The sequence below is a fragment of the Pelophylax lessonae genome (genome assembly GCF_965119305.1).
Source record: "Pelophylax lessonae genome assembly, chromosome: 2".
NCBI classification, from domain to species: Eukaryota; Metazoa; Chordata; class Amphibia; order Anura; family Ranidae; genus Pelophylax; species Pelophylax lessonae.
This window is the reverse complement of record NC_138769.1, coordinates 199,794,385-199,818,199: the sequence shown is the minus strand read 5'-3', so window position 1 is coordinate 199,818,199 and position 23,815 is coordinate 199,794,385. Positions and strand designations below refer to the sequence as shown.

General features: G+C 44.5%; 1 protein-coding gene across 1 annotated transcript in view; it reads right to left on the bottom strand.

The window, feature by feature from the left end:
* WWC3 (WWC family member 3) overlaps positions 1-23,815 on the bottom strand; it is a 357,513-nt gene that overhangs the window by 71,223 nt on the left and 262,475 nt on the right. Inside the window, exon 9 of the mRNA XM_082245434.1 lies at positions 18,172-18,414. Within this exon, the coding sequence (XP_082101560.1) occupies positions 18,172-18,414 (243 nt within the window). The remainder of the gene's footprint in view (positions 1-18,171; positions 18,415-23,815) is intronic.

Genomic DNA, 23,815 nt, shown 5'->3' with positions numbered 1-23,815 from the left:
AATGGGGCACGCAGAGCAGCGATCGGGGACAGAGCCAATCCCCGATCTTGGTAAAGAGCCAATGAAATTGGCTTTTTACCACGTGACCGGCTGTGTCCATTCACAGCCGGTCACAAATGTCAACAGAGAACACCGTAACTAGCTGTCACCGTTCTCCTGTGTGAGGAGGAGATTGTGGTAACAGCTAGTTACCAATTACAGTGCACACCAAACACACTGATTGCCCCCCCCCCCAATAAAGAGCACCTGTCACTAGCCCATCAAAGTACCTGTCACTAGCCCATCAAAGTACCTGTCACCAGCCCATCAGAGTACCCGAGTACTTGTCACCAGCCCATCAGGTACTCTGATGACAGGTACTCGGGTACTCTGATGGGCTGGTGACAGGTATTAAGGTACTCTGATGACAGGTACTCGGGTACTCTGATGACGGGTACTCTGATGACAGGTACTCGGGTACTCTGATGACGGGTACTCGGGAAATCTGATGACAGGTACTCGGGAAATCTGATGACAGGTACTCTGATGACGGGTACTCAGGTACTCTGATGACGGGTACTCGGGTACTTTGAGTACCTGTCACCGGAGTACCCGTCATCGGAGTACCCGAGTACCCGTCATCGGAGTACCCGTCACCTACCCATCAGGGTACCCGAGTACATAGTTACATAGTTACATAGTAGGTGAGGTTGAATAAAGACAATAGTCCATCCAGTTCAACCTGAGTAGGTGTGTGTGGCTGTAATCATCTCACATAACCCTGAATGTTCTGATCCTTGAGATGCATGTCCAATAGTCTTTTGAAAGCCACCATACTACCCGCAGAAACCACCTCTTGTGGTAGAGAATTCCACAATCTTGTAGCCCTAACAGTAAAGAACCCCCCACGTTGCCTGAGGTTAAAACGCTTCTCCTCTAATCGCATTGTATGCCCCCGAGTCCTCATGCAATCCCTTCAACTAAACAGCTTTTTTTCTAAGCTGAGATCCCCATTGAGATATTTAAAAATTGCTATCATGTCCCCCCTCAGGCGTCTCTTCTCCAGGGAGAATAAATCAAGTGATTGTAGACGCTCTTCATAATCAAGGTCCTTCAATCCCCTAATTAGTTTAGTTGCCCTTCTCTGGACTTTCTCCAGCTCCAACACATCCCTTCTGAGGACTGGCGACCAGAACTGGACAGAATACTCCAGATGCGGTCGGACCAGAGTTTTTTAAAGTGGGAGGATTTTAGTCTTATCTCTGGAATATATCCCTTTCTTTATGCATGCTAATATTCTGCTAGCTTTGGCGGCTGCCGATTGACATTGCATGCTGTTGCCTAGTCTATCATCAACCAAGACTCCCAGATCTTTCTCCATTTTTGATTCCCCCAAGGGTTCCCCTCCTAACGTGTATTGTGCTTTTATGTTTCTAGTCCCCAAGTGCAAAACCTTACACTTCTCTACGTTAAACCTCATTTGCCAAGTCGTTGCCCACTCCGTTATTTTGTCCAGGTCATCCTGTAGGATATCTGCTTCATGCTGTGTGGTTATTGCCCTGCCCAATTTTGTGTCATCTGCAAAAACTGCTATTGAACTACTGACCCCGACCTCAATGTTGTTTATGAATAAATTGAACAAGGTTGGACCCAGGACTGAGCCTTGGGGGACCCCGCTTACTACCTCAGACCAGTCTGAGTATGCGCTGTTAATTACCACCCTTTGGACACGCCCTTTTAGCCATTTCCGTATCCAAAAGCAAACCCTGCTGTCGATGCCTGCAGACCTTATTTTATAGATTAAGCGCTTATGGGGAACTGTATCAAACGCCTTAGCGAAATCTAGGTACACCACATCCACTGGTCTGCCCCTATCTAACTCACTGCTCACCTCCTCGTAGAATGCTAATAGATTGGTTTGACAAGAACGCCCATTTGTAAACCCGTGCTGGTTATTACTGATGATGCTGTTGTCTTTAGCAAGCTCTACGATATAGTCCCTTATCATCCCCTCCTTTTTGAATATGGGAATCACGTTAGCTTTCCTCCAATCTCCTGGTACATCTCCTGTCCTAATACTGTCCGCAAAGATCAGGACCAGTGGTCTGGATATAACCTTGGATATTTGCCAGCCAGTCATGTGAGGGGTCGAACCAAGTCTCTGTTATTCCCACAAGGTCTATGTCCTCTTCATGAACTAACATTTCCAACTCATCCATTTTATTAGCTAGGCTCCTGGCATTAGCATATACCCCTCTTAGTTTTACGGAAGTTAAACGTGATTGGTTATGTTTATTCCTGTTTGGTCTGTGGTTCTCCTGCACAGACCTACCGATTGACGCTGTGGACCTACTGTCGCTGCTGACCCTACAACTGCCTTCAGTCCTTTGCTCCCTCCTAACTGACTCTACTTCTGAGCCCTCCCCCCGTCTCCTAGTTTAAAAGCCCCTGTCACCTACCCATCAGAGTACCCGAGTACCTGTCACATACCCATCAGAGTACCCGTGTACCTGTCACCTACCCATCAGAGTACCCGAGTACCTTCCACCTGCTCATCAGAGTACCTGACGCCTAAAGTACCCGAGTACTTGCCGCCTGCTCATCAGTACCCATCACTACTCATCAGTACCTATCACCTATCAGTATCAGTACTGATCATCAGTACCCATCAGTACTTATGACCATTTATGTGTGTGATTTATGTCCCTAGCCACTTGTCAACCGGCCAATGTATACATACGTCCTCCATTTAAACCTAAATACCGGTGTTATGGCAGCAGATAGCTGCCATAACCCTTGTATTTTTTTTAAATGGTGGACGGTTGGCTTTCCGATAAGTGTGGTCCCAGTGGCGGATTCGCCGCGGGATCACCCTTCCGGGATGGTGGAAGAGGTGCCCCCCCCTCCCGTTCTGGTCCTTTTCTCTGCTTACCGGGCCCGCCGGCAGTGGGGAAAACGATCCAGTCCCGGATCCTCACAGACAGGATGTCGAGTAAGGGCAAGCTTGCCCTCACTTGACTCTATGGTCTTGGAGGACCGGAGCTACGGCAAACGTCGTTGCCTAGCAACCGGTTTAAAGGTCCCTTTTTTTTTTTTTCATTTTATTTAGTTTTTTTTTTTTTCTATCTTTTAGTGTACTTGGGAGATCTGAGGACTTTTTGACCCCAGATCTCACAAAAAAGAGGTCCTGTCGTGCCTATTTCTATTACAAGGAATGTCTACATTCCTTGTAATAGAAATAAAAATTATCAATTTTTTTTTTTAAACGGTGTAAAAATAAACAATGATAAATAAAATAAATAGTAAAAAAAAAAAAAAATTAAAGTGCCCTGTCCCCGTTAGCTCGCGCGCAGAAGCGAAGGCATACAGAAACCCCGCCCACATATGTAAACGGTGTAAATGTGAGGTATCGCCGCGATCGTTAGAGCAAGAGCAATAATTTGAGCCCTAAACCTCCTCTGTAACTCTAAGATGACAACCTGTAGAAATTTTTAAAGTGTCGCCTATGGGGATTTTTAAGTACCAAAGTTTGTCGCCATTCTGTGAGCGTGCGCAAGCATGACATGTTGGGTATCTATTTACTCAGCGTAATATTATCTTTCATTATGGAAAAAAATTGGGCTAACTTAACTGGTTTCTTATTTTTAATTAAAAAAAAGTGTTTTTTTTTTTTAAAAAATTGCGTTTGGAAGACCGCTGCGCAAATACGGTGTGATAAAAAATATTGCAATAATCTCCATTTAATTCTTTAGGGTCTCTGTTAAAAAAATATATATAATGTTTGGGGGTTCTAAGTAGTTTTCTAGCAAAAACAACTGATTTTAACTTGTAAACACCAAATGTCAAAAATAGGCCTAGGCAAGTGGCTAGGATGCATGATGGTGCTCCTTGGATGTTGGGCCCCTCTATATGGCTAGGCTGTGAAAAAGTCTCACACATGTGGTATTGCCATACTCAGCAGGAGTGGCAGAATGTATTTTGGAGTGTCATTTTTGCTGTGTACATGCTATGTGTTAGTTAGGAATATCCGATAAATTGACAACTTTGTGTAAAAAAAAAAAAGTTTTCATTTTTTTCCCACATTTTCCAAAAACTTGTGGAAAAAAATGACACGTTCAAACGACCCATAATGCCTCATAGAATATATGTTGGAGTGTTTGCTTTCCAAAATGGGGTTGTGGACTTTTCCATTTTATTGGTGCTCTAGGGCCTTCAAAAGTGTGATAGGTAGTAAGAAAGTTTTATGTGTATTTATGCTCCTAGAACGCCTGAAGGTGCTACTTGGATGTGGAGTCTCTTTTTGTGGCCAGGCTGTGTAATGGCACTTTTCCACTGCAAGTACCGGCTAGTACCGGCTCGGCTCTACTCGGCCCTGCTTGGCCCGGTTTGCTTTTCCACTGCGGTACCGCATGGTATAGTGTCGGAACGGTTCGGTACGGTACGGTATAGGTTTGGTTTTCCACTAAAGTAGTACTAAAGTTAAGTGGGTGGGATAACAACGGGGTGGGTGTGATTCTCTGACTGATCAGTGGCTAGTAGTGACTGCATGCAAAGGATTGTGGGATATGGTACCAGTTTGGTACCTGTTGGAACCACAATCGAGTAGGTACTGTTTTTTCAGAGCCGTACCGTACCGTACCGTTCGGTTCCATGCAGTGGAAAAGCAAACCTATACCGTACCGTACCGAACCGTTCCGACCCTATACCATGCGGTACCGCAGTGGAAAAGCACAAAAGCGTGCCGAGCCGGTACGGTTCTATGCAGTGGAAAAGTCTCACATATGTGGTATCACCATACTCATAAGGTGTAGCAGAATGTATTTTGGGGTGTCATTTTTGCTGTGTACATGCTATGTGTTTATAAGCTATGGAATAGCTTATAAATTGACAACTTTGTGGGAAAAAAAAAGAAGAAAAAAATTTTTTTTTTCATTTTCCCAAGAATTGTGGGAAAAAATTATAACTTCAGAAAATTCACCATGCCTCTTACTAAATACCTTGGACTGTCTACTTTACAAAAATGGGTCATTAACTTAATATACACTAATTTGGGTTAATTTTACCAGAGATATGTAGCAGTATAAATTGTGGCCCAAATGTATGAAGAAAAATTTATTTTTTGCAAAATTTTATAATAGAAACTAAAAAAAAGTGTGTTTTTTTCAAAATTTTTGCTCTTTTTTTGCTTATATCACGAAAAAAAAACCCAGTTGTGATCAAATACCACCAAAAGAAAACTCTATTTGTGTGAAAAAAATGATAAAAATTTTGTTTGGTTACAGTGTAGCTCGACTGAGCAATTATCATTCAAAGTGTGAGAGCGCTGAAAGCTGAAAATTGGTCTGGGCAGGAAAGGGGGTCTAACTGCTCTGTATGGAAGTGGTTAATAATCTCCCCGCTTTGTTATTTGCTTTTTAGGCACATTACTATAGCCCTGCAGAGGAAAAAAGCAATGTTAATGTCTTTTGTTCTGTAGCACAGTCTTCAGCAGTCTATTGAATTTCTCTTAGGGTAACAAATCCAAGATTTGCATGTGCCCTAGGGAGAGATGATGCACTTTTTTTCGGGACATGGCGAGAAGGAAGAGATGACTGACCTCCCTGGCTACCCAGAAAGGCACAAGGGGGGTCAGCCTAGCAACAGACTGTTTTGGATCACCCTGCTGGAATACATATGATGCATTATGTGATCCACTTCACACTGCCAATCCCTCGGTTTCACAGAAAACATCCAGAAAACAATTTGTTCTAAACTAGCTGTTTTCAAAATCCTTCCCTTAAGGTAAATCACCTGCAGCTTTAAAGCCGATGCAGTAGTCTCCATTGGAAACATTTCAGTATTATTTAAAAAGCTCAACTGCAGCTCATATTTGTTATGCCGCATTTATCATTAATTTGTCAAATGAAAGCTTAGGCTGTAAATATTCCCAACTTTGTGCATAACACATTTTCACTTTGACAAATGGATTAAGACCACAAACCTGCAGAACTTCGATGGAGGCCTTTAATTTGTCAACTTAAAAAATGCACTTTTTTCTCAAATTAAAAAAACTGAATTTTTGTGCAATCTTAACGTAAAATTTCTTTCTCTGAGTCCTCCGACAGTCGCCGCCCACTCAGACAGTCTTCACCAATGGGGTATTGACTTCATCTCCACAGGAGTAACTAGGCATAAGACTTGTTAAAAAACAAAGCATTTACATAGACACACCTATGGGGGCTGTCCCACTGGTCCAATACCCCCTGCAATCAGCCATCCCAACTCAGTTTGGTAGCAAGCAGTTAAGTGTATAAAAACCCCAATAGAGGGGCGGGGGCGGCGACTGTCGGAGGACTCAGAGAAAGGAATTTTACGGTAAGATTTTACAATAATTCAGTTTTCTCTTACGTCCTCCGACAGTCGCCGCCCACTCATACAGTCTTCACCAATGGGGATGTCCCAAAGCAGTGTAGACATGAGGGGTGGGCAACGCAACCGTCAGAAAGGCAACGTAGTACCCACAACAGAGAAAGGGACCTTACGTGAACATAAAGGTAACCCTCTGGTTAAAAAAAAAAAGGCTCAACAGGAGCAACAACCCAGGAAAGCAAATAACCAAGGGGATCACCAACCCCAACAGCCAGGGACCCGCAATAAAACCAGGGTCCCCTCACGGTACTGCCGCACAGAGAACTTTGCGGCCAAATGAGGCATCAGCCGATGCCAGAACATCAATTTTGTAAAATTTTGAAAAGGTGTGTACTGACGACCAAGTCGCAGCCTTACACACCTGGGCCACCGAAGCCTGAAGTCAGAAAGCCCAGGACGCACTCACCGCTCTGGTAGAGTGCGCCTTGATAGGGAACGGAGGTACCCGTTCCCTCAACGAATAGGCCTGTACAATTGTCTGTCTGATCCATTTTGAAATGGTCGCCGCAGACGCAGCCATACCCTTCCGAGGTCCCTCAGGAAGGACAAAGAGAGAATCCGATTTCCGAAAGGATTCAGTCAACGACAGGTAAACCCTGATCGTCCTGACAATATCCAAGGAATGCAAAGCAACCTCCTTAGGATGCTTAGGCTTCGCACAGAGCGAAGGCAAAACAATGTCCTCGTTAAGGTGAAAATCAGAATCCACCTTTGGAAGAAAGGACGGGTTAGGTCGCAAGACCACCTTATCCCTATGAACCCCCAGGTAAGGGGAGTGGCAAGACAAGGCCGCCAACTCCGACACTCTGCGAGCAGAAGTGATTGCCACAAGAAAGGCAACCTTTCTAGACAGCAGAGGTAACGAGATTTCCCTGATGTTTTCAAACGGGGGACGTTGCAATACGGACCGGACCAAGTTCAAGTCCCATGGAGGTAAGGGCTCCCTACAAGGAGGGGCCAAGTGACGCACACCTTGAATGAAGGTGCGAATCAAAGAATCAGACGCCACGGGGCGCTGGAAAAGGACTGCCAGTGCAGATACCTGGCCCTTAATCGTGGCCAACGCAAGGCACTGGTCCACACCAGTCTGAAGGAAAGCCAACACTCTCGCCACCGAGTATGAATGAGAAGAGAAGCCCCTGGACTCACACCAGGCAAAATAAGCTTTCCATGCACGGTAATAAATCTTACCAGATTATGCTTTCCTAGCATTGAACGCGTACAAAGCGGATCAGAGCTTTTAAGTCAAGAATCGGACGCACCTTGCCCTCCTTTCTGGGCACGAAAAACAGATTTGATTAAAACCCCCGAAACCTGTCCCGATGAGGCACTGGGACGATCACCCCCTGGGCGAGGAGATCTTGCACCGCCTGATACAGGTCCTGTAACCGCCCTGGGGTCAAATGAAGATTTGAGGGAAAGAATCTGTCCGCCGGCCGCGAAAGGAATTCGATCTTGTAACCCGACCTAATGATTTCCTGAACCCATCTGTCTGGAATTCGGAACAGCCAAGGTTGGAGGAAACTGCGCAAACGTCCCCCCACCCCAGAAACGGGTGAGGGCGTCCCATCAGGCAGAGGCTGACTGGGCCGCCGCACCAGCCTGGCCAGATTTTGGCTTGCCCGCCCAGGGCTTTCTCTAGCCACCGTGGCCCTTTAAGGGTTTCCCCTTAATCTGTGCCTTGAAGGCACGAAAGGACCCCTGATTTGGTTTAAAGGAGGGGCCCTGCTTGCCGCGGAAAAACTTGCCTTTAGGATTCTGGGGCAGCAGAGTGCTCTTGCCCCCAGTGACCCATTTAACCAATTCATCCAGGGATTCCCCAAACAGGCGAGACCCCGCATAAGGGATGTCAGCCACCGTTTTTCTCGAAGTCTGGTCAGCCGGCCAGCTTTTTAACCATATCAGGCGACGGTTACTCACCGCAACACTTGACAGGTGCGCAGCCAATGGGGCCTCATTTAAGGCCGCATCACACAAATACATGACTCCTTGATGGATCTGGTCCACCATCGCCACGGTAGTAGGAGGAGCAGAATCAGCCATGAGGGTGCGTTTTAGCACCTTGGTCCAGTCCGCCACAGCCTGAGCCGCCACGACAGAGGTGAAAATGGGCTTTAGCAGAGAACCCGCCACCGTGTAAGCATGGCGGGCAAGGGATTCCATCCTCCTATCTGTAGGATCCCTAAACACCGGAGAATCCTCAGTGGGTACTAGAGTGTCCTTGTTCAATCTGGCCACAGTGTGATCCACCTGAGGGGCTACACACCAGCGCGAATCCGTAGGAGCCGCAAAGAATAAAGGAGTTGAAACCTTTTTGGCACCACAAAGGTGCGTTTTAAATGACGCCATTGATCATTCACAGTAGCGTGAAACTCAGCGGGGCAAGGGAACACCTGCGCCGCCTTGCGGGTCCTGTGTGTGCCAAAAGAGGACAATGCCCGGAGGAGTTTGCTCATCCTCTTTAATGACAAGAATCAGCGCATCCATAGCTGCGCGGTCCTCGGCCGTCCCAGGGGGGGGAATCATCCACCCCTGCAACCTCCGCCTCCCCCTCAGACTGAGAAGAGCGAGACCCCTCAAGGGGTACGGCACCTATGGCAACCATATCAGATTCAGGATCAGAAGACAAGGACAAACGAGGCCTTTTCCTGGTAGCACGTTCAGACATCAGAATCTCCACTTTGGACACCAAAGTCGCCACTGCAGCAGACAAACTAGACAGAGCAGAGGATTTAGATGAACCTGAATCCCCCACCAGGGCTGTGGGAAATTTGCTGTCCTGAGAATCTATGTTAAAAAACAAAATCCTTTTTTTTTTTTTTTAATGTTACTGGCCCTTTAAGCGCGCCGCAGACCCCTGCAGCACACCGCTACAAAGACTGTGAACACACAGACCCTCAATCAGGATAACTGATAGCCAGAAGGATTGCTTATAGTGGTATAGCCTCGTGCTTATGGTATGGTGAAAAAAAATATATAAATAAATATAGAGAAAGTGACTGTGCATTAATTAGCTGCTTGCTGCAGATTAAAGTGCTAGTGCCTTTCAAACATGATAAACCAAATATTGCAGCGCTGCTAATAAATAAATAAGCATATACATAAATACGACATCAATATCCCTGTGTGTTCTTTTGCAAACTGTGCAAAAAATTGTGCAAAATATATATTGTGCAAAATCTCGCAAAATCACACAATAAATAATCAATCAATCTTCATAAATTCAAAAAATCGCAAATCATAAAAAAAAGTCCATATATTGTCCATCAAATGCAAAACAAAACAAAGTGCTTCTGTGCTTCTATGTGTGTAAAAATGGGAATGACCCCCTAGTGGCTGTCTACTTACCACAACACACTTGGTCTCAAGCATTTAGGAAATGTTTCTGCAGTATGGTCATCACCTTTCTGCCGGCCTGGTATCCTTAATCGTGTGGAGAGCTCCTTACTGGTGGTCTTTTCACATTCAGAGTCCCCTCGTGGGAAAGAAAAGGCCATCCATAGTGAAGTATGTTAAATCAAATTTATTTTAGCCACAAAAGAAACTACTTACAAACGTTTTAAAAAAATATAAGCATATAGAACTCGGCTGGGTGGTTGCTGCTTCCGCAGCGTGCGCCTCACCGGCCGGAAATGACGTCAGGTCCACTCAGCCAATCGCTAGACGCGTTTCGCTGTCCTCTGTATATATATTTTGCACAATTTTTTGCACAAGAACACACAGGGATATTGATGTCGTATTTATGTATATGCTTATTTATTTATTAGCAGCGCTGCAATATGTGGTTTATCAGCCAGAAGGATTACAAAAGGAAAAAAGACAGCAGACAGACCCCCACAAGTGTTACCACCGCAGTCGAACTCTCCAGAGTAAAAGGAGGAAGTGATGTCACCGCAGGAGGCTGAACTGAGGCTGCAGGCTAAGGAAAAATGGTTGCCAATAGAAAGTAATGGGAGGCTTCGGTAAAATAGCCGCCGACATGTGCACAAGATGGCGCCGCAAGGCGCCAAAAAACACCACATACAATGCTGTATAAGCGCCCACAGTGAAGCCAGACATGCTGCCCACACCTAAAATGGCGGACCGGCGGTTTTTAACCCTGCAGCAGTCGCCACACGTGTCTGTACCTCCAAAAAGCACCCTAAGGTGACACAGGAGAGGGACCCCCACAAACCCACACAGCGCACAGGCTGTGAGAGAAAACCCCCGCAGGGATCGGGATCAGGGAGCCCAAAAAACGCACAGACATGAGGGGATAACACAGACACACAGGACTGCCAGACCCAGACAGAGGCCCCACACAGAATGTACTTATCTGTACCCGATGGCGTGAGGTGCCTCTCATCGACGGGAAACCGCCCACCCTCAGATGGCAGGGGTGCCGTCAGCCAAAAAACGCAGGATGCTAACAGTGCACGAAGAACCGTGGATGAGACATTAAGGCGAGGTAGCCACCTCGCAGGCTGCATCCCTGAGGACAGGGATGGGTCGTTTGCGAGGCCAGGGTGAACACATAGCCTGCTAAATGCTCGATGGCGGGCTGGGATTCCATCAGGCCCTCTGTCCTGGAAAACCAGGATGACCAGTCCGACTCCCAGCTCCGCAAACGCCGTCTTCATCAGAAGATCCGACTAACTAACGCTGACAAAATAAACAGCTAGTAGTGCAAAGAAAAAAAACACATTTGCAGTAAATAAAATCATAAAATAGAAGAAGAAGGCTGAGACTGTAGCCCCAGCACAGGGAAGCCTATCTTACTCCTTAACTAGGCAGAAGACAAACTGAGTTGGGATGGCTGATTTCAGGGGGTATTGTACCAGTGGGACAGCCCCCATAGGTGTGTCTATGTAAATGCTTTGTTTTTTAAAAAGTCTTATGCCTAGTTACTCCTGTGGAGATGAAGTCAATACCCCATTGGTGAAGACTGTATGAGTGGGCGGCGACTGTCGGAGGACGTAAAAGAAATGTACTTTTTCTAGTGTAAGACAGTATAAAAGGGCAGTACATAAGCACTTCAGTGTGAACGGGCAAGATATCAGCACTGCAGTGTAAAGAGGCAGGACATGAGCATCTCAGTGTGAATGGGCAGATTACATAGTTACATAGTAGGTGAGGTTGAATAAAGACAATAGTCCATCCAGTTCAACCTGTGTGGGTGTGTGTGGCTGTAATCATCTCACATAGCCCTTAATGTCCTGATCCTTGAGATGTAAGTCTAAGAGTCATTTGAAAGCCACCATACTACCCGCAGAAACCACCTCTTGTGGTAGAGAATTCCACAATCTTGTAACCCTAACAGTAAAGAACCCCCCTCGTTGCCAGAGATTAAAATGCTTCTCCTCTAATCGCATGGTATGCCCTCTTGTCCTCATGCAATCCCTTCGAATGAACAGCTTTTTTTCTAAGCTGAGATTCCCATTGAGAAATTTATAAATTGCTATCATGTCCCCCCTCAGGCTCTTCTCCAGGGAGAATAAATCGAGTGATTGCAGCCGCTCTTCATAGTTAAGGTCCTCCAATCCCCTAATCAGTTTAGTTGCCCTTCTCTGGACTCTCTCCAGCTCCAACACATCCCTCCTGAGGACTGGGGACCAGAACTGGACAGAATACTCCAGATGCGGTCGGACCAGAGTTTTATAAAGTGGAAGGATTATAGTCTTATCTCTGGAATACATCCCTTTCTTTATGCATGCTAATATTCTGCTGGCTTTGGCAGCTACCGCTTGACATTGCATGCTGTTGCCTAATCTATCATCAACCAAGACTCCCAGATCCTTCTCTATTTTTAAATCCCCCAAGGGTTCCCCTCCTAACGTGTATTGTGTTTTTATGTTTTTAGTCCCCAAGTGCAAAACCTTACACTTCTCCACATTAAACCTCATTTGCCATGTCGTTGCCCACTCCGTTATTTTGTCCAGGTCATTCTGTAGGATATCTGCTTCATGCTGTGCAGTTATTGCCCTGGCCAATTTTGTGTCATCTGAAAAAACTGATAACGAACTACTGATCCCGTCCTCAATGCTGTTTATGAATAAATTGAACAAGGTTGGTCCCAGGACTGAGCCCTGGGGCACCCCGCTTACTACCTCAGACTGAGTATGCGCTGTTTATTACCACCCTTTGGACACGCCCTTTTAGCCAGTTCCATATCCAAGAGAATGAGCACCCCAGTGTGAAAAGAAAAGTTATGAGCAATAGAGTGGAAAGGACAGCACAGAAGCACCTCAGTATGAAAGGGCAGGAAATAAGCACTTGTTTGAAAAGAAAGGACATGAACACTAGAGTGTGAATGGGCAGCATAAGAGCACCTCAGTGTGAAGTGGCAGGACATCAGCACCTTAAGCTGGCCATACATGGATCAAAATTCAGCCGGTTCAGCAGGGACTGGCTAAATTTCAATCCATTTATGGGCTGGCTGGTTGAACACAAGTCAAACTATCAATCGACTTATGAACATCCAGCCTGTCAGGTTTTTCCCAAACAATTACTGCTGCTGGCTATAGTAAGCAACACTGATCATTGTATTTTGATGGTGGAGAAAGCTCCCCATTCTCAGAATACAATACAGTGGGAATGATTCCCCCATTCACCTCAAATGTGAGGATGGGGGAATCAGTTCACGAGCTGGTTCAAGGAAATAAATGAATCATGCATGGCCAGCCTTAGTGTAAAGGGGCAGCATATAAGCACCTTAGTATGAAAGGGCAGGACATGAGCACCACCGTATGAAAGGGCAGGACATGAGCACCACAGTGTAAAAGGACAGGATATGAGCACTTTAGTATGAAAGGGAAGAAGAGCACTACAGTATGAAAGGGCAGGACATGAGCACTAGAGTGTGAAAGGGCAGGATAAGAGCACCTGAGTGTGAAAAGTCAGGAGAAAAAGACCTCTGTGTGGAGGGGTGCCATATCAGCATGTTAATGTGAAAGAACAGGATATGAGCACCTCTGTATGAAAATGCAGGATATGAGCACCTCAGTGTTAAAGGGTAGGTAGGGCAAGTGCACCTCAGTGTGAAGGGGTAGACATAGAAAAGGCTGATATGGGCACCTTAGTAGGAAGGTGCAAGAGATGAGCACCTAAGAGTAAAAAAGCAGGACATCAGAATTATTGTGTGAAAAGGCAGGATATGAACACCCTAGAGTGAAAAGGCAGGGCAAGACCACATCAGTGTAAAAAAGCAGGATATGAGTACTTCAGTGTAAAGGTGCAGGATATCAGCACTTTAGTGTGAAGGGGTAGCCATGAAAAGGACATAAGAACTACAGTGTAAAAGGGTAGGGCATGAGCCCCTTTAACACTGATGAGCTTTTGCCACGCTTTTAAAGAGTATCAAACGTGCAATAAACTATTTTCCATTAAATATTTGAAAAGTCCTGCATGCTACATCTTTGGTGCAGTTTTTTAAAAACCAAAAAGGAAAAAGGCCCCTTCTATTGTAAATCAGTGAGAAGGCATCAGACATGCATCAGTGTGAAAGGGCCCTAAAGGTACCAACCATGAGCACTTCATTGTGAGAGGTACGATATGAACAACTCAGTATGAAGAGGCAGGACATGAGCACCTCAGTGTGAAAGGGCAGGGTATAAGCACCTCAGTGTGAAGAGGCAGGGCATGAGCACCTCAGTGTGAAAGGGCAAGATATAAGCACCTCAGTGTGAAACAGAAGTATACGAGCACTGCAGTGTGAAAGGGCAACACATGGGCACCTCAATGTGAAAGGACAGGGCTTGAGCACTATAATGTTAAGGAGCAGGACATATGCAATACAGTGTGAAAGGGTAGGGCATGAACACTAAGGTGTAAAAGGTCAGGATTTGAGCACTACGGTGTAAAAGGACAGGGCATAAGCACCTCAATGTGAAGGGGCAAGACACAGGCCTCACAGGGTGAAAGGGCAGGACATGAGCATTAATGTGTAAACAAACAGAACTTATGCAGCCAACCAAATCCTCTCCAATGAGCCAATGTATTCTGACAGTGGGAAGACTTCACCACCATCAGAATACACCAATCGGCATTGAAGTTGTAAAGAATTTGATCAACCACAGTGCTCATACATGGATTGAACTTTGTCTGTGCAACTGATAGGTGGCACTGTGATTGGCTCTTTACCCTGACCAGATCCCTGCCAATGCACATCCCAGGGGGAGCGCAGGAAGCGTGATCACGGGAGGATGTCCATAGATGCCCTCCCGGCAATGTGAGCCTGTGCTTTAGCCATCATTTGGCTATAGCGTGGGTAGGAGTAGGTTAAAATCCAGTAATACACTGTTCCACACTGCTCTGCACACGCTCAGTTGCTCTCCATTTTTAAGCACTGCGAGCTTGTAGAGGCCAATCTGCTGACAGCCTTAAAGCAGAATAATACCCTCCTATTCTTTACTTTGCTTCTGTTAGATCTGCAAATCAACTGCCATGGTACTGCACGTAATCAGGTATGACACCAGCCATTTGATGGTTTGACAGTTTGATTGAGGACACACGCAAATGTGACAGTTAGCAATCTATGCATTCCAGCAAAGTAACTGTTTTTTTAAACTGTTAAATCGATGGGTTTGGTTCCCTTTTTATGAAATACTGCTGTTCAGGGGCTCTGGGCTTCAGCAAAATAGCAGCCTCCAGCAAGAAGAAACAGAAGCAATGCTGGATGTAATTTACAGCACACACTAATTTTGGAAGCCTAAATATTAATGTAGAATGTAAGGTCCTTGCTAAAGTACATTCTTTTTTATCAAGTTATTATGGGTAATATTCTACTTTAAGTTTAAGAGCTAGAGAATATAATAATATAATAATAATAATATACCAATGCACAAACTTTTGTGTATGCTGTAAATATCTACGATTTACATGCAAATCACAGCATTTACTAGTACTATAACTGATTTAATGAGCTAAAGGTAAAGTTTCCAGGCAAAGTGGGAAGACTTCCCTACCTTCAGAATACACCAATCGGTGTTGAAGGCTATTGCCTGCGGTGCTGATGGAGCAGGAAAAATCCAACAGGGCGGTTGTACAGAATTTGATCAACCACAGTGCCCATACATGGATCAAAATTTGTCTGCTCCCTGCTGAACCAGCCAAATTTCAATCCATTTATGGCTTGCTTAAGATGAACGTGACAGGACCTGATTTTTTTCCTGGTTCAGACCTACTAATCAATATAATGCAGGTGAAAAGTACTGATCACACCCAATACATGAATTTCAGATCTCTCTTCGTGTGAATGCCAGTTACACAAACAAGAACACAATAAATGTAACGCTATTTAGGCAGCCCATACATTAATAATTGTTTTCTGTTCAACCAGCAGGTTGAAAGAAAAAAAGATCCGATTCCCCCATCCCCACATTTGAGGTGGATGGGGGAAATCACTTCTCCTATACTATCGTATTGTGATTAGTACACCTAATGCAGTTCCTAAAGCTGGCCAGGAGGGAAACTGCACCTAAAAGATGATGCCCAGTGGGAGGTGCGAAACGCGTCAAGCAGGGGAATAACGTCTTACGACACTTCTCGTATTTGGAACTCACACCGATGCGGTGCGATGCCAGGAATTATTTTACATGCTGTATTGCCGATACTGAACTGTAAGTGTTTGTTACTTATTTATTAAAATAAATATACCAGTTTACACTATGAGGATCTCTTCTTCCATTTCATAACTTCTTACACGGGGAGTCTTACAATTAAGGAAGTACCCTAACGTTTATCCATTGGTATACGATATATATCAAGGAGAAAGGGAAAGGATACCATATTACCCACAGTGCTTGCATAGCACTTGATGCTGTAAAGATCTCATTCTTCTGGTGAGTGGGGGCATGAGAGGGGAGCACTGAATGACCCACTTTCCTTGCATTTGCAAGCACCACCACTTTGATGCACGAAAGAATTTCCTAAATTTTTTAACTCATGTGAATTTATATTTATTTGAAGGACTTTCCACCAAGCACTCTTATTCATTTACTTATTTATTTATGCACATGTCACTTTATTGATTCACAAATGTATAGTTATATTTATTGAATTATATATGTATAGCATTTTGATATAGCAGCGCTGATATATATACCATGCACCTAAAAGGTGTTTTACCTTAATGCAGAGAATGCATAAAAGTAAAAAAAAAAAACTTTAGCTTTACTTTAAACCTGAGCAGGGCTTCAATACCCAACTTAAAGTAATTGTAAAGGAAAAAAATGTATTTAAAAAAAATAACAAACGTAATACTTACCTGCTCTGTTCAGTGGTTTTGCACAGAGCAGCCCAGATCCTCCTCTTCTTGGTTCCTTGCTGGTGCTTTGGACCCCTCCCCTTGCCGAGTGCCCCTATAGCAAGCCGTTTGCTTTTGGAGCACTTGTGTGTGCTCGCTCCCGAGCCGGCTCTCTGTGTCCATAAGACACAGAGAGTGCAGTTCAGCCCTGCCCCTGCCTCATTGGCCATGATTGGCGCTCAGCCAATCAGGAGGGAGAGATCAAACACAGTGCCCATACATGGATTAAAATTTGTCTGTGCCACTGATAGGTGGCACTGTAATTGGCTTTTTACCCCAATCCAAGCTCTTTCCCCCGACCAGATCCCTGCCAATGCACGTCGCAGGGGGAGCGCAGGAAGCGCGATCACGGAAGGATGTCCATAGACGCCCTCCCAGCAATGTGAGCCTGTGCTGTAGCCATCATTTGGCTATAGCGTGGGCAGGAGTAGGTTAAAATCCAGTAATACACTGTTTCACCCTGCTTAGCACTAGCTCGGTTGCTCTCCATTTTTAAGCACTGCAAGCTTGTAGCGGGCAATCGGCTGACAGCCTTAAAGCAGAATGATACCCTCCAGATCCTCCTCTTCTTGGGTCCCCTGCTGGTGCTCTGGACCTCTTGCCAAGTGCCCCCAGTCAATCAGGAGGGAGAGAACCGGGAGTACCTTGGGTCTCGTGTACATCCCTGGATCAAGATCAGGCTTAGGTAAGTATTGGGGGGGGGGGGCTGAGTGTGGAGCTGCACACTGAAGGTTTTTTATCTCCTATGTAGGTTGTACCTGTTAATCTTCAGCCCTCGCTCCTCTACAGTCTTCCAAAACCAACATTTTACACAACATCTCTCAGCAGCAGAAGCAGGGGGTCTGAGGTCACACACACTGAAAAACTAGAGCACACAGCTCCATGAAATCTGATAGCTGATTGGAGGGAAGTTACACTCCCCCCCCCCCACCCCCCTCCTCTTCACAGGCTCTGAAAAAAATACAGGTGAGTCATGCAGATAACATAAGGAGAAGGGATCAGGAAGGAACTACACTTGGTGCTTTGGATTCAGGTTAATACACACTATATTGAGATGCTATTTGTTCATTTTTTATATCTGAGGTTTACATTTATGGGACATGTGGCTGGAGTACATGAATATCAGTTTTAGGGAGTGAATTATTACTTGTATGGGTTACAAGTGTTTTACCTGAAAGTTCTGTATCAGTATTTCTGTTGATTTGGGAGAGTGATCTCACTTGTGTGTATGTGTGGGGAGTTTTTCTTCTTGTTCTTGTTCCTTTTCTGGCCTGTGCAATGTACACTGAAATGCAAGATTCCCTTGTGATACTGCAAAATGGTCATTGTCGAGATATGTAACATGGTCATTGTTAAGGTAATCTGGCATTACCACCACAATCACAGCAGGCATTTTTCCCTAAAGTTGTAGATGGTTGTTATACTGAATTTCCAAAATGTTGTGTATATGGCTCTATCTAAAACAAATTACTTGTCAGCAGATGTTTCTGTAAATCACAAACCTTTCAGTGGCTCCTTGAGTAGAGATAGAGCGAGCCCTCTGGATCTCATCAGCTAAACGTCCCTTTTCTTCTTCCAGCTTTGCCAGATCTTCAGGAGGTCGCCTTTGCTGACTAATGAGCTGCAGGTCTTGTAGAAGGGCCTCTTTTTCCTTGATGAGTTGTATACGGTCCCTGTCTGCATCAGCCATCCCAGGCCATGTTTCACTTTCCAGGAGAGCCAGTTGGTGCTGTATGTTGGAAACCCTAAGGTTTTAATAAAAACACATTTAAATAAGCATGCTGAGTGTACTTTCCTATGCCATTAACTTTGCCGTTAACATTTGCAAAGTACCCAGTAGTTGCCTACATTAAAGTGTAAAGATGTCCCCTCATGTTATGTAGATAAGGAGAGAGCTTTACATGACTCCTGAGGGTTACAGAAGCTTCTTTCAACTATCCTGGATCTGTTCCTGTGCCAATACACGCTTTTCATAAGCCTCATTCTTTTATGTTTTTTTCCACAGAAAAAAGTGAAACTAAAAAATTATTGTGACAGTACACAAATAATTCTCAAATACAAAAAAGGAAAATAAAATACAAAGAACACCTAATGAAATAAATTAAACTTTTGACGTTTAAAAAAAAAAAAAAAAAAACTACCCTACGAACTGAAGATCATTTTTTTACAGAACTCCGGGATAGGAAAAAAAAAAGAAGAAAAATCATGCATTAGTTCACCCACCTTTATAAATCACTAAAGAGTTAAAACATTTTTCAAAACCTTACTATTTAGGAGAAAAGTTTAATGGAATTTTCATCTCTTTAATTAAAAAAAAAAAAGCATCTGCTGGGCAAAGGGGGAGGTGTAGCAGCAGAGATCACATATTTCTCTACAGTAATAGGAAACTGCATTTCCCATCAAGCACAGGGAATTGTAGTGAATGTGGGCGGGTACACAAGGCTGCAACAAAAGAGAAACGAATTGCCCTGACATGCTGTTTTTAATCCCTAACCAAACATGGCCACCTGCCCAGTTTATCCAAGTAATACACTCTAATTAAATATTATAATTCTTCCTCCTCTAGGTTTGCAATTTCTTATAACTTCTGCCACAGCTTGTGTACTTCCATGTGATCACGTCCCCGACCACAACAGAAGAGAAACAAAGCACCTGGACATACTGGCTTACATCTCAAACTAAATATGGGCATGTGATCATATTTGGTTAGCAATGAAAGTCAGCATATCTGGCCCCTTTGCTCTAATCTGTCGTGGGCCTGGGATGAGTCATCAGTTGCTATGACACAGGCAGCCGCTCATGTGCTAACAGTCATAGAGTGGAGGGGCAGAGACTCCTAGCTGTGAGGATTTGGGAGGCGGGAGAGACCCAGAGTGTCCTAAGCGGTCATTTGTAGGATGGTACAAGTAAGTCCGCCCACTACAGTGAGCAGGGATGCCTTTTACCTCACTGTTTGCTGTAGAAAGAACTACAGTAGGGATATGACAAGACCGGTGGCTGGGGGGAATACAAGGCATAGAGGCCACCAGTCTTAAAACAGGAATCACAGGGAATTAACCATTTTATTTAATGAACTGGCTATTTCAAAACAACTACTGAGCCAACCAGAAGATGAACTACATTTTCAGTGAATGGAGGAAAGGAGCAAAAAAGGCATGTAAAGAAGTTTTAGCCCAGAGTTCAGAGTTAATACATCCTATGCACTTAGGTTAAAAATTATAAACGACCTTTGGTCCTATGGCTGTCATGTCTAAGTTCATCTGGACATATGTCATGGGAATAGTTATTGAAATTTAAAAATAAAAATGGATGAAATGACACTGCGTATACCCGGGAAAGATTGACCAAATATAAAATCCTGGGCAGGGAACAAGCTGCATGATAATTCCAGGGCAGTGGAGCACCTGTAAGATGAATAATTTGCAACTACAATGCTGTTTGCAAGTCATGCAAAATCCAAAAAAAGACTTTTTAGCCTAATGACAGTTTTGGAAAATGAACGAAAGCAGAAATAGAACAACTTATGTCTGATATTTCTGTACATTGAGCTCACGAAGGTACCTGCTACTGCTTCATTAGCTTCCGAAAAGTTCAGTTAACCACTTCAATACAGTGCACTTTCACCCCCTTCCTGCCCAGGCTAATTTTCAGCTTTCAGCGCTGTCACACATTGAATGACAATTGCGCGGTAATGCTACACCCATATGAAATTTTCATAATTTTTTTCACACAAATCGAGCTTTCTTTTGGTGGTGTTTAATCACCGTTGGATTTTTTATTTCTTATTAAAAAAAAAAAAAAAGACAGAAATTTTGAAAAAAAAAATAATGTTTTTCTTATTTTCTGTCAGTAAATTTTGAAAATGTTTCTCCTTCACTGATGAGGCAGCACTGATGGGCACTGATAGGCTGCACTGATGAGGTGGCACTTATGGGCACTGATGAGGTGGCACTTATGGGCACTGATGAGGTGGAACTGATGAGGAGGTAATAATATGCTACACTGATGGGCACTGATAGGTGGCACTGATGAACACTGATAGGCGTCACTAATGAGAACTGATAGGCAGCACTGATGGGCACTGAAAGGTGGCACTGACGGCGGCACTGATGGGCACTGACGGGCAGCACTGATGGGCACTGATGGGCAGCACTGATGGGTACTGATGGGCACTGACAGGAGGCACTGATGGACACTGATGGGCAGCACAGATGAGCAGGCATTGATGGGTACTGACTGGCAGCACTATGGGTACTGATTGTGGGCACTGTGGGCACTGATGGTAGGCACTGTGGGCACTGTTTGTTAACTTTTTGTAATCAGGGCACTGATGATCAGTGCCCTGATTACCTGTCCTAGAATCCCCTTTGAGGAGGAGCCGCTGATCGGCTCTCCTCGCCACACACTCTGACAGTGTGAGGCCAGGAGAGCCGATAAACGGCACTTCCTCATTTACATGTGACCGGCTGTGATTGGACACAGCCGATCACATGAGTAAAGAACCAAGTCATTGGCGAGCAAAAAAGGCCTTTCTGGGGCACTGTCATATGACGTTGTCCCAGAACGAGAGCCCCCCTGCTGTCATTTGATGGTGGGCGGGGGGTATGTAGTTAAAGTAGACTTGAAATTAAAATGTGACGATTTAGAGGGATCATCTAGAAATATTAATTGTGCTAAATTATGTAAACCCAAACATTTCACATTCCTGATATGTGCCTGCTGTACCATGTACTTGTATGAAAAAGTATCCTGTTCTCTTTGTGAAATCCCTGGTGTCCTTTCAGTCCCTCTTTCCTATTAAAAACTGACCACACTAAGCAGGAGAACACATTATGGTCAGTTCTCTAGCTATGCTAGGAACTCAGTCTGCTCTCCTCCAATAATCAGATTTGTCCTGACACACACCCCCTGCACAAAAAGTTCTCATCTTTAGTTGCAACACACTTAATAATCTGTAATACTAAAAAATGATCACAACTGATGGCACTTTCCCTTTAATAAAAATGCCTGGTGTGTCTTCTAAAAAATGTAATAAATCTACTCCTATTTGGCTCAAGAATTTGAAACAAAAAGCCAAGAGTAAAGCAAAGTATTCTGATACTTCTCAGTTTCCACTGGAGAAATGACATTACATATGTCCAGGAAAAAAAACTCTCCCAGAAGAAAAGAAATCTTACACAGTTTATTTCCTACTTGCATCTGGAAAGAATTTACATCACATGTCCCTCAAGGCAAATGTTTTCTTGAAGAGTGCTTAAAAATCTTCTGACTTAAAATAAGAAGACAGAGTATACGAAAATCATAACTGGTTGTGGTTGCAGTGGCAAGAGAAATAAAACTGTTGGGAAAATATTCAACCTCACAGATAGTGTTCATGACTTTAATGTAGAACTTTACTCAGAAAATTAAAGGAGAAGTACAGCAGGGGGGGGGGGGGGGGGCAGAGCAGAGAGTGGAGCTCTGAGAACCGAGCGATCGGCGGTGTTTGGTCACTTGTTTTGCAGTGTTAGAGCCAGCGGGTGACAGGTGCAGTATTAGACCAATGCTGCATTCAACTAGGTAAGTATGATTCTGAAAGAAAATCAAACCCCATATTTCTCATTTAAGATCACTTCAGGTTGGCCTTTTTTGCAGGTAAAGCTATGTAAAACATTAAAAATAGGTGTATCTACACTTTAACCACTTGCCTACTAGGCACTTTCACCCCATTGCTGTCTAGGGCTAGGCCAATTTTCAGATCTCAGCGCTGTCGCACTTTGAATGACAATTGCCTAGTCATGCAACACTGTATCCAAACCAATTTCTTATAATTTTTCATTTTTAGCTTTTTTTTTGGTGGTATTTAATCAATATTTTTTTTTTTTTATGCTAAACAAAAAAAAGACCGAAAATTTTGTAAAAAATAAAAAATGTTCTTTGTTTCTGTTAAAAAATATTCAAAATAAGTAATTTTCCTCCTTCACTGATGTGCGCTGGTGAGGCTGCACTGATAGGCTTCACTGATGGGCACTGAGGCGGCACTGATGGAGAGGCACTGAAGAGGCTGTGCTAATATTTGGCATTGATGGGCACTGATAGGCCACACCGATAGGTGGCAATGTGATTGGCTCTTTACCCCAATCCAGGCTCTTTACCCCGACCAGATCCCTGCCAATGCACATCGCAGGTGAAGCGCAGGAGGCGGGGTTACGGGAGGACGTCCATAGACCCCCTCCCAGCAATGGGAGCCTGTGCTGTAGCCATTATTTGGCTATAGCGTGGGCAGGAGTAGGGGTAAAATCCAGTAATACACTGTTTCACCCTGCTCTGCGCATGGTCAGTTGCTCTCTATTTTTAGGCATAGAGGTAGAGGCCAATCTGCTGACAGCCTAAAAGCAGAATGATACTCTCCCATTCTTTACAGTCAAAAAAGCTGCTTCTGTTTGATCTGCAACTCAACTGCCATGGTACTGCATATGTGATATGGGAAGACACCAGACATTTGATGGTTTGACAGTTTGGTTGAGGACACAAGCAAATGTGACAGTTAGCAACCCCGGCATTCCAGCAAAGTAACTGTTTTTAAATTTTTTTGTTTTCCCACTAAACGTCGTGAGACAGGTTAGTTTTACCCTACTGATTATGTGTTGTCGCAATAGTAATCCTGCTCAGTACGAGAGGAACCGCAGGTTCAGACATTTGGTGTACAGTATGTGCTTGACTGAGGAGCCAATGGGGCGAAGCTACCATCTGTTGGATTATGACTGAAAGCCTCTAAGTCAGAATCCCCCCCTAAAGGTGACGATACCGCAGGGCCCAGGTTGGCCTGGGCCTTCGCCGTGGCGGGGGCCGGCGCATAGAGCAGCCGCTCGCCTCGGGACCGGAGTGCAGACGGAAGCAGGCCACCTCTCTCCCGGAGCGCATCGCATGTTCGTTGGGAGCCCGGTGCTAAAATCATTCGTAGACGACCTGATTCTGGGTCAGGTCTGTTAAATCGATGGGTTTGGTTCCCTTTTATGAATTACTGCTGTTCAGGGGCTCTGGGCTTCAGCAAAATAGCCTCCAGCAAGAAGAAACAGGAGCAATACTGGATGCAATTTACAGCACACACCAATTTTGGTACCCTATTATTAATGTATAATGTATGGTCCTTGCTAAAGAACATTA